The 12,538-nt window shown below is 37.5% G+C and overlaps 1 protein-coding gene across 1 annotated transcript; it reads right to left on the bottom strand.

Annotated features, from left to right (window-relative positions):
• Positions 1-9,521: 9,521 nt before the first annotated feature.
• LOC122314976 lies at positions 9,522-12,054 on the bottom strand. The gene is made up of 2 exons (XM_043130639.1): positions 11,763-12,054; positions 9,522-10,334 (listed from the first exon to the last, which is right to left on the bottom strand). The coding sequence occupies exons 1-2, from the start codon at positions 11,830-11,832 to the stop codon at positions 9,613-9,615; spliced, it is 792 nt and encodes a 263-aa protein (XP_042986573.1). The 5' UTR covers positions 11,833-12,054; the 3' UTR covers positions 9,522-9,612.
• Positions 12,055-12,538: the final 484 nt, after the last annotated feature.

Below are 12,538 nucleotides of genomic sequence, written 5' to 3'. Positions count from 1 at the left end.
AAGCCTTCTCTTTTTTTCATCTGTGCTTGGTTTGGGACTGTGTGACTGGGAAAATTTATCAAACGAAGGGGTGGGGGACTTGTGAAATCTATGATGAGAAGGAAGGGGCGTGGGGAAGGGTCAATATCAGTGCTAAACGCAGTAGGAGAAAGCTACCTTTTGCTCGTAGAAATCCAAGTATCTCAACAAACGAAATGTTTAAGCTAAATTCTGCTACAAAAGTGAATATCTTATAAACCAAAAAATATGAAAAAATAATCTAAAAAGTGAAGTGAAAGTTAGACAAAAAGGAACTGGAAACTAGTACATAGTCGGCAAACAATAAACGTGACAAGCGAGAATGAAAGCGAAAAAAATACACCCATGGATGCATAGAGATGTAGAAAAATATTGAGAGAACTTATGTATATGTGTACAATCTTAAGAGGAGAGATAGGTAGAGGAAGTTGTAGAGCCTGCAGCAATTAAAAGGGAGCTGAAAAATGGGTGGAGGCTGTAGTGGTTACAAGATGCGACCTTTTGAAGCTCTGTTCTTACTTTTGCAGCAATCAACATTTTTGGCATTGACAAAGATGGGTTGTACTAGCAACTGTGTATGTCTCTTGAGAGGGAAGCGATTTTGAGAGGGACGCGAGATTCATCAGAGGGATTGAGATTCTGTAATTGGCGAAGGGAAATTGAGGTTCTACGCATGGATGGAAGGAGGCTCTAGGCGCAGAGGGCTAGGCCTTTTTTTTCCCCCATTAAAACACACCGTTTCATGAGGTTGTGTTAGTGAAGAACGCGATTGAGGGATTGATCCATGAAACGCTTCGTTTCAGTAATACATGCTGGACGTCGTGCACGGGGCCTCTGTCACAGCCCCCAGGAGATTTGCCCGGGACCACACCTCGGCACAACCCATTGAGAGTCAGGAAAGTCATATGGCTAGTCTACTTGCATGCCTTGGGTCAAACCATGACAAGCAGCGGGCGAGCATGGAGGCTACTGACCTCGCGTAGACCATGCGTGCAGGCTTGCACGTGCCCTTGAGCATGCATCTGCGCGCATGCATGCATGCCCCCACACCACCTAGCGAGGCCAGTGGCGTGCCCCCACAGACACGTCATCCAGCGCACGGCTCCAGCCCGTGCCTTGCAGAGCAGGTTAGTGGCATGCCTCGCGGCGTGCCATCCAGTGCATGGCTCTAGCCCATGCCTTGCGGAGCAGGTCAGTGGCATGCCCATCAGACATGACATCCAGTGCATGGCTCCAGCCCATGCCTTGCAGACTCAGGGCCCAAGCCACCAGCCTGGGCCATGCCATGCACCATCATGGCTTACCTTCAGCAAGCCATGCCCATCATGCCGTGCACCACCATGGCTCACCTTTAGCAAGCCATACCCACCATGTCGTGCACCAACATGGCTCACCATCAACTAGCCATGCCGCACCACCCTGGCTCACCATCAGCCAGCCATGCCGCGCGCCACCATGGCTCACCAGCCAGCAAGCCATGACCGCACCACCTGACCATGGACCAACCTGACCACCGTGCACCGCTTAGCCCACCATGGGCCATGCATGCCACGGCTAGCCTTGGTCCATGGTCATTATCTTGTTATTTATTTTATTTATTTATTTTCTGGGGACCTATTGGGAGTTTTCAATTTGTTTTTCTTATAAATAGGACCCCCTTCATTTGCTTTAGGATCTTTTGGCAAACTCGTAGAGGGAAGACTATTGTTTGAGAGATCATAAACTAGTGCCTTTGCACTTAGGCTTTTTGGGTGCAATTCGTGACTCCCAAAGAGAGAATCACACTTTGCAATTCTTTGAATAAGTGTGATTCATCTATCTTGTTCTTGCAATTTGGTGCAATTCGTGAATCCAAGTTGTGTTTATCAATATATGAGGTTTATTCATTACTTGTGCAATCCGTGAATCAAGTAGTGATTTATCCTTGTTTATGGTTTTGGTTCATTCAAGTTCATTAGTATTTTACTTTGTTCTTGAGTATTCTTCGTTGTTCTTGAGTGTTCTTCATTTTATTCTTCATTGTTTATGCATGTTCTTCATTGTGTTCATGTGTGTTCATCCCTGTTCTTGAGGTGATTCTTATTGAATTTGGCTCATTTAATCTGTCCAACTAGGGGAGAGTATCGGACGGTCCGGACCGGCAAAACCGACCGGACCGGCAGTTTCGGTCCGGACCGAACCGAACCGGTAGAATGTCCGGTCGGTTTCGGTCCTATTTTCTCTGGACCGACAGGTTTCGGTTCGGTCCCGGTTCAGGGGGGTTTTGCCCCGGACCGGACCGAACCGAACCGAATGAATATTAATATATTTTATTATTTATATAATAATTATAATTATATATAATTATTTATAATTTTTATAATTGTATATAATTATTTATAATTGTATATAATCTATAATTATTTATAATTTTTATCTTACCTAATAGGCTAATATTTATCATACTAATTATTAATATATATAATTTTATACTAATACAATAATACTAATATAATAATATTTATACTAACTTACTAAGACTAAGACTAAATCACTAACCGTCTATATTAATAAATGACTACTAGTTATTAGTATTACATGATATTTACATCTAGTTATTAGTTATAATTTATAAACTTATAATAAATAAGTTAATAAATATTACTAATTTACTATATATTAATAGACTAATAGTATTACTATATTAGTATAATAGTCTATTAGTAATTTAGTATATAGTAAATTACTAATATATATAATAGTAATTATAGTATACTATTAGTTATATATTAAATTAATATATTTAAGTTATTATCTATTAGTACTAGTGTAACTACTAACTAGTGTTATTACATATTAATATTATTAGTTACTAGTTATTACATCTAGACTATCTAGTTATTAGACTATAGTAAATAAGTTAATAAATATTACTAATTTACTATATACTAAATTACTAATAGACTAATAGTATTAGTATAATAGTAAATTACTATTACTAAGTTAGTAAATTTCAAAAACAAAAAAAAACTCTCTAAGTTAGTAATAACTAATAATTAACTAAATTAACAATTAACTAGTGATTTTTTTAATGATTTAATTAAATAATACACATTAAATAGTTTACCTAATTTTATTTTTACTAACTTAAATATATTTTTACCAACTTATTAATTTTTTTTTATTGTTTAGAATTAGATTTTAGAAGAAGTTATATGGGTTGGGTGAAACGGCGCCGTTTCACGCAACCCATATATTTTTTTCTGAAATTATGTGCTGAAACGGCGCCGTTTCAGCACATAATTTCCCTTTCCCCCCCCTCCCCCCCGATTCCCTCCACTCCTCCTTCAGTCTTCACTCTTCACTTTCTCTCTCAACTCTCAGTCGACGCTCACTTGATTCTACAGATCCTAGCCCCGTGCCGTGCGCATCCCCTCCAAGCCGTAACCCATTGCCGACGCTGTGCCGTTGCCCACTTGCCCCTCCGTCGCATCTCAAACGAGGTGCCTCTCTCTCTCTCTCTCTCTCTCTCTCTCTCTCTCTCTATTATTTTTATATCTTACCTATTAGTTATTATTTTTGTTAATTTGCTTGATAGTTGTGGATATTAGGCTTGTTTGTGTGCTGGATAGTTGTGGATTTTAGAGCATTGGCGACTTGTGCCCATTTCTGGAAAACAGATGGGTTCGCTCGAGCCTCGCGTACTTGCCGCTCGAGCGAACCCAGGCAGAGTGGAGCGCTCGACGCTCGCTCGACTTTCAGCTCGAGCGAACTCAGGCAGAGTTGAGCGCTCGACTCTCGCTCGACATTCTGCTCGAGCGAAATCAGGCAGAGTTGAGCGCTCGACTCTCGCTCGACATTCCGCTCGAGCGAAATCAGGCAGAGTTGAGCGCTCGACTCTCGCTCGACATTCCGCTCGAGCGAACTCAGGCAGAGTTGAGCGCTCGACTCTCGCTCGACATTCCGCTCGAGCGAACTCAGGCAGAGTTGAGCGCTCGACTCTCGCTCGACATTCCGCTCGAGCGAACTGAAAAATCTTATTTTTTTTATAAAATTATTATTATAAAAATAAATTTATATTATCATTTTGATGAATCAAATGGCTAATCCAATGTGAGATTATGGATAGAAAGGTCTTATATTTATGGAAAACTTGTACTTTTCATCAATTTTTGAAGATGGCTTTGATGAAGCCAATGTGGATGCCTGGATGGATATTAGGGTTGTTTGTGTGTTGGATAGTGGTGGATATTAGGGTTGTTTCCAGGCTACGAACAGCCAATTGTTCTAGAAAAACTTATTACACTAATTGTTGGTTGTTTATTTTTCTAGATGGATTCGTCAACTTCAACCAATGAGGTGCAAGAGTCAATACAAAGCCCTGGTATGCCTCCGCCCCCACCCCCACCCCCACCCAATGTAAGTGATAAATCTAACATTGGTGGGTCACAAAGTGGTAGAGTTAGGTCAATGGTTTGGGATCACTTTACAAGAATATCAAAAGGGGATCCCACTAAACCTAGGGCTGCATGTAATTACTGTGGTGCTTCGTATGCGTGTGATACAAAGATCAATGGTACAAAGTCTATGAAGCATCACATTGAGAAGCAATGTAAGAAAGGTCCATTTAAGAATACGGATAAGTCCCAGACGACTCTAGGTTGGAAAATGGAGGGAGGTAGTGGTGGTGGGGGACTTGTGCCCATTTCATTTAGTGTTGAGGCTTGCCGACAAGCCTTGACAGAGATGATTATTGTTGATGAGTTGCCATTTAGGTTTGTTGAAGGGGAGGGTTTTAGAAAGTTTATGCTTGTGGTTTGCCCTAAGTGGGTAGGGATTCCATCCCGTTGGACGATTGCGAAGGATTGTTTTAATTTGTTTATCAGTGAAAAAATAAAATTAAAAAGTGCTCTTCGAGGGCAACGAATTTCCCTCACCACGGATACATGGACATCCGTGCAAAATCTTAATTATATGTGTCTGACAGCACATTTTATTGATGATGACTGGAAGCTACATAAGAGGATTCTTTCCTTTTCTTTGGTTGAAAATCACAAGGGTGATACACTTGGTAAGGGCATAGAGTTGTGTTTGCATGATTGGGGGCGACCGAAAATACTTGCTATCACTCTTGATAATGCAAGTTCCAATAATGGGGCCATTTCTTATTTGAAAAAAAAAACCAAGTATAGGAGGGATACGGTCTTGGAACATGAATTCTTGCATGTTCGATGTTGTGCACACATTCTAAATTTAATTGTGCGTGAGGGATTGAAAGAGTATGAGGAGTCTATTGCGAAGGTGAGGGGTGTTGTGAAGTATGTTAAATCCTCCCCTCAAAGGTGGGATACATTTAAGAAGTGTGTGGCATTGGAAGAGATTAAATGCAAAAGTCATGTTTGCCTAGATGTACCAACTAGGTGGAACTCCACCTATCTTATGTTGGAGAGGGCTGGGAAATTTAGAAAAGCTTTTGATCGGTTGGAGGAAGAAGATATGTGCTTTTTAAGTAGTATTGGAGATGATGATGATGACGATGATGAAGGTGATGTGGTAACTAGAAGAAAGTCAAAGAAGTTAGGGCCTCCCAATGCATCCGATTGGGATAAGGTACGGTTGTTTGAGAAGTTTCTTGCATTATTTCATGATGCAACTTTACGCTTCTCGGGGGGTGAGTATGTAACTTGCAATACATTTTTTTCGGAGTTGGTGAATATTAAAAATGCCATTAACATAGAGTGTGAAGAAGGAAGTCCCGTGGTGGGATTAATGGCCTCAAATATGAAGAGAAAGTTTGAAAAGTATTGGGAGAATATGGATAATCAGAATATGCTGTTGTACGTTGGGATTGTTCTTGATCCTCGTTACAAGATGCGATATCTTGACTTTGGGTTGAGAAAAATGTATGCATATGATCAATCAAAAATCATTGATATGAGTTGGAAGGTGAAAAATGCATTTATCCGCATGTATGAGGCATACATCCAAAATGAAGAAGGGAGTTCTCCTCAACGCACAAGTTCCCCACGTGAAGATGCGAGTCCTTCCACAACTCAGTCTACGAATAGACATGCTGCATTGATGGCCCAATTTAAGCAAGAGTTACAGTCAGAAGACTCTTTGGAAAGCAGGTCAGAGGTTGATAGATATCTAGCTGAAAAATGTGAGGATGAAGGTGATAATTTTGACCTACTAAATTGGTGGAAGGTGAATTCAGTTAGATATCGCATACTTTCAAAGGTTGCACGTGATGTACTTGCAATACCGGTATCTACTGTGGCCTCTGAATCTACATTCAGCACTGCAGGTCGTGTACTTGACCCTTTCCGAAGTAGTTTAAATCCGATGATGGTTGAGGCTCTCATATGTGCACAAAATTGGCTCCGTTCTTCCTCTACTCCAATAAGCCTTAGGACTTTAATGGATGAAGTGGAGGAATTTGAGAAGCAGATAGATATGGGTATGTAATCAATTAACTTTGATTTATTTTGTGGTATATTTTGTTTTATCTTCTATATTATTTTAACTTTATTTCATTTGTTTTGTATTAAATTTTTATGGATTGAAGGAGAACTTGTTGGGGAATTGGCTTATTCTGCAGAAGGATCAAATGAAATGGCTACCGAGTCTTAACCCAATGTTGATGTAATCATGTAAGACATGAATTCTGTTTAAAATCTATATTTATTTTTCCCAATTTTATTTCTTTCTAGATGTGATTTGTTTGTAAAATCTGCTTCTCTATTATATTTGGACTTTAATACTTGAAAAATTCACAAGTTAAACTCAATAAACATCTTGTTTTATAGTGATTCTGTACATATCAAGGCCTTGTGTCATTAATCCTCTCCTAAAACCATCTTATCTAGGCCTTGTGTCATTAATTGCTGCACTTTGAAGAAGTGCATGGTAAAAAGACTCAGTTACAGCTTGTGTAAAAGGCTAACTAAAGGTTGATTTATTTTATGTTCACCAATATCATCTTGTTTTGTACCAACTCAAATGCTGCACCAACTGAGTTGATTTATTTTATAACAGACTAACCTAATGTTTAAAGGTTGATTTTTATTATGTTCACCAATAGGTTAACGCCTTGGTTTTTTACTTTTTTATCTGCAGATCTGTGAATCGTGATCTCAACCTTGATGGAGAAATTGATCGTGAGGAATTTGCTAATAGTCAGGGACTGATTAAACAATTACCTAATTGTATAATTTGTATTTTGTTTTGATGTAATTATGTTAACTTTTAGATGCTACTGTTGGTCTTTTTTTTATTTTTTACGTAATTTATGCTAGTGTTAGTCTGTTATAGTGCACTGTGCATCAGTGCTTTTGATGTAAATTATTAAATATAACTTCTAATCTTTGATAGTTCTTTTTTTTAAGACTTTTTAATTTTTAGTTTTTAAATATGCTTGCAGGTTTGAATTTTTTAAATATGCTTGCAGATTGCTTGGGAATGGATTTTTATTTTTCTGGCCTTTTAGAATGCAGATTGTAATAATTTGATGTACCATGTATCATGTATGTAAAGTAAGATACATGAAAATCGATTTTTGCTATATTTTTCTCTTGTTAGAAGAGCTTTCTTTCCTTTTTTAGATATATGATAAATATTAAATAGTATATACTATAATTGATTGATCTTTAAATTGTTTAGAACGTATATAGAAATTTTTCTTCATTTGGTAGTAAAATATTTTATTCAAATTTATTGTATATAGATAATTTTTTTTAATGGTTATTTTTATTTTTCTTTCTAAGTATTTTTTTGGTATTTTGGGCTTCAAATTAGATAAATTATTAGTGGATTTTAACTGTTGGGCCGAAATTGATGTAAGAAAAAAATTGGGCCATTGGCCCATTTGGAGTCCGGTCGGACCGATTGGACCGACCGGACCGGACCGTCCCGAATGGGACCGGACCGCCCGGTTCCATTGAGATTCGGTCCGGTCCAGGGTAGGGAATCCCTGGACCGAATAGGTCCGGTCCGGTCCATCAAACCCCCCGGAACCGGACCGGACCGGACCGATCTCCCCCCTATGTCCAACCCCTCAAAATCGCCCACTATAGTGTTTGTCAACTTTCCATAGTTGATTGCTTCATCCATCTTACCCTAGCCATCCCCTACATCTTCCAATTAAGATTCCTATCATTTAGGAATCCTAATTGATCCTTAAAATAACTCTCATAATCAGCCATTCATATCTCCATCATATCCCAAGATTTTAGGAAGGTCATTTCCAAGATTCAATGAAGTTTGACTTCCAAGACTTTAGGAAACTTCCTAAAATCCCTTCATCACAAAAAATTCGGCCAACCCTAGCTTGCCCACTCCACATCACTCATCTTCCATCCTAGCCACCCATTTTACATCTTCCAAACCCTAAACACAACTTCCAAACCCTAAATCATCTTCCAAGTGGCGCCTACACTAGCACACACTTGTGTCGTGCACCCCTCACCCTTGAACCACACAATCCTTCATCTTCCATCATTCCATACACCCATCTTAGCCTAAACACTTAACCTCACCATCCCCAAGTGGTCATATTGACCACCTTTGCACGTGAGCCAAGCAAGAGAGAAACCAAGGTTCGGTCATCACAAGGCCACCATTGGCGTGGAGGACTTGGTGTTTTGGATCTAAACCGAGGACCCCAACCTCCCCCAAGTATGCCTGACTTTAGCATTTTTCTAAATCATCATTCTCTCTAAATTAGAATAAATAATTGATAAAAGGAGAATAAATTCGTGTTTGGATATAAGAAGTGTTTTATCTTATCTCACATTATCATTATAATTTTTTCAAATCCTCTCACAAAATATAATAAATAATTTAATTTTTTCAAATCTCAAAATAATAATAATATTAAAAAATAATATTCTAATAATATTTTATTCAACTTTCAATTTTAATATCAACTTACTATCCAAACCGCTTAATACCAATTTGGCCTAAAACCCAAGAAATCGGACTCTTATGCCCACTGGGTGGTACAATTTTGTCCAGAGCATGGTCCCTGTGATGTCCCTAAATCAACATTTAATTGTACCTGCTAGTGAAGCATGAAGACTGGCCCAACACTGGGCATTCAGTCGTCTACCAACCATATGCCAATTCTTGGCCCTGAGGCTCATCACTCACCTACATTCTCCTCTCCTCTCCAGCACTATCAACCTACGTCTAAAAACGTTACCTTTCTTCCTCCTTAAGTTCAACCCAAGAGGGTAGAGATTTGGGAGGGAAGACTCCTTTCCTAAAAACAGCACAGCATAGAAAATGATCAATGAATCAGTTTCTCACTGTATAAACAAACCTATTTACCCTTGGAATTTGATATTCGACTCTCAAATGGTTTTTCTTCTTTTGGACAGACAACTCTCCCTAGTTAGATTCACGAATATGTCTAAACGCAAACTAAGCTAGTTCAACTAAATGACTTCCTGTGGAATTATAGGGTGACCTAATTGAAGCATAGCTACAAGACAGTTAACCATAAGAAAAGATTACACATAGGCTTATGCATAAATTTTTTATGACTCACTAAAATACTTGATCATAATGTAACTATAGTCAATAAATTTTCAAGAAAAGATTCAGAAAGTGAACCTACAGTTCAGATTCTTCATATGCTTCAGAGGTCTCATAATCAGGAGTTCCATAAGCATCAGAATGCTCAGATGCTTCAGAACTCATATACGAAGGAGCCTCATAAGTATATGAATCCTTGAAACCTTCAGAGTTTTCATAAGCCGACGTTTCACGAACTACATTTTCTTCAGTTTGAACAAATTGAAGCAAGTACTGCACTCCATTAACCACATCATATATCATAATTCCAATTCTACCTCCAACCCAACCGCCCAAATGACTTCCCACAAGATAGCCAATCTTCCCAAGCCTTTCCTCTGCAAGGAAACCACCGGCATAGGCTCCCAATAATGTTCCAGTGCCTCTGAGGAATCCTTCCGTCATGGTACCACCATAGTATATTGCTTCAAAAAAGTCCCATCCGGAAGAGATAATGGGACCTATAATGCGCTTGGCTTGCCGGGTAGCCAACTTTGCGGCCTTTGCACCTTCTTTCTCTGCTAGTTTGGCTGCATCTGTAGGAGACATCCTCTGTGACACTGCATCAACTAAGGCAGTCTCAAATGCAGTACGCCTCACTTTTTCAACATGAACGGTTCTGATGTTGTAGACATACAGCTTCACACCCTCCTTCACAGCGCATGCTACAGATCCAGAGCCCATGTCAAAACAGTCCAAGAATGTAAACTTCCCACTCCGAGATGAAGCCTCTTCCCCAACCAGTTGCCGACATTTTTCAGCTATAAAAAATAAAATAAAAGTAATTCTGTATCAAAATAAAAAGCATATAACAGAACAACCAAATGACGATACATAAACAATTGAAAATAACAATAACTATTTTAAGATAAAATCAAACATCATTTCAGTATATATCTTATTCAAAAATATTATTCAAACACTTTCTGTTGACAGCTTGGTTCTCTTTTCAGGAAAAAACTGCCAGGACAGATAAAAATAAATAAATTCAATTCTTCATTAAACAACCCACCTCCTGCAAAAGAAGGAGTTACTGCAACAAAAATTTCACCAAACTGGTAAATATTTCTTTTTCAATACTATATTACTTTGTGCAGCCTCAGTAGATTTTAATGGGCGGGCCGAGTTTTCATGATGTTCTTGTCTCTTTTTTTAATTTCTAGTTAGGTGTTCCTCTTGTATACCACTAGTATAATCGGGCTATGCCATTGACAATTTCTAATAGAACCTCCAATTACGTACAAGGCAATTACATACCGGGGCAAAAGAAATGGAAGATTAGTAATATTCTCCAAAATCTCAATCCCACAAACTCGAGCTTTCTACAACATATTCCCATCCGTGAACATAGATATCTTTCCAATCATACCTACTAAATGCACTGCAATAGCAGCTAGAACCAACCTAATATAATAACCTTCCTTTCGAGAATTTTCATCCACCTAGATGCCCATATGTAGCATCTCCCATACTTACATATAAGTATAGTCTTTAAAACCAAGAACAGGTCATAATCCCGGTAGCATAACATCCTTTAAAACTCATAGTCAAGAATTTCATCACAGTTGACACCAGTCATGAAGAAATGGTCAAACATGGAGCACAAACAAGACTAAGGCCCCGTTTGGATTCAGAGTTAATCTCAACTCATCTCATCTGATCATTATATTTTTTTCAAATTCTCATATAAAATATAATAAACAATTCAACTTTTTCAAATCTTAAAACAATAATAATATTAAAAAATAATATTCTAATAATATTTTATTCAACTTTCATCTCAAGTCACTATCCAAACGAAGCCTAAAACCCCAGTCTTAAGCTAAGGTAGGAAAAAGAAAAGGCTTTGAAAAAAATGATGGATCAAAATAGTTTATGATAGTAAATCTTGGATAGCTTATAATATGACTGTGAGTCTTGCAACTTATATAAACTAATGGAGTTTAAGACCTCCTACCTTTGGAAATATCCATGAAACACTAGATTCCAAAGTCTCTTGGAAAAAAGAATGAATCTTATTTAGTTATTTCGCTCATTTTCTTGCATTTTCTCAGAAAACAATTGAATTCAACAAAACATAGAGGCAAACACTATCGAATCACACATAAGCAAGATGTCATGTTCTCAATTGGAGTTCCATAAAGTACAATACACCTACTCAAAACAATATAAGCTTAATGTATGAGTACCTGCTATGCTGAGAGCGATGATAGCGGCGATTAAGTAAAGAAGCCGAACCCGGTTCTTCTGAAAATCCATGGCTTTACAAAGCACTCAAAAGAAAACCCCAACACAAATTCAGTTTATTCTTTGGCTATCTGTATGCATGGAAATGGAATGTGCATATATATCATATCATATATACAAGCATATTGAGATCAGAGAGCTACAGAAAGCCTTGACGAAAGAGGGAGAATAGTCTAAGCCGTGCGCATTCGGTTTACTTTCTGCAGACATGAAAGCTCGCTCCGGGGACCAACGATAAACGCTGCGTTTTGATTTAGATCTTGAAAGTTGTAGCTTTCGTGTTACATACGTAAACTTGCTTTATTATCTTTCGGGACTTTCGTTCCATTTTCTTAAAAGTAATGTTATTTACTGTGTATATAAGTGTAGTGTAATTATTTGAAAAAAAAAATTTATTATTAAAAAATTTATTTATTTTTTAAATTTTAAATTTATTTTTTTAAATAATTATACGACATTTACATATTTATAATTATAATTTATCATTTCTCTTTTCTTAAAGATTCATTCTTCTAATCGGTCACCTTCTAAAATTTTACTTTACATTAAGGTTGACACATCAATAAAATATTATTTTTTTATATATATTTAAAATATTCTAAATATAATTTTTATAAAAAAGCATAATATCAATAAAAAATACTTCACAATATTAATAAAAAATACTTACTCAACCATTAAATAAAAAAAAATGCTAAGACCTATTATGAAGATCCAA

The sequence above is a fragment of the Carya illinoinensis genome, chromosome 7 (genome assembly GCF_018687715.1).
Source record: "Carya illinoinensis cultivar Pawnee chromosome 7, C.illinoinensisPawnee_v1, whole genome shotgun sequence".
NCBI lineage: Eukaryota > Viridiplantae > Streptophyta > Magnoliopsida > Fagales > Juglandaceae > Carya > Carya illinoinensis.
The sequence above is the reverse complement of the archived record's forward strand: the minus strand, read 5'-3'. Positions and strand labels throughout refer to the sequence as shown.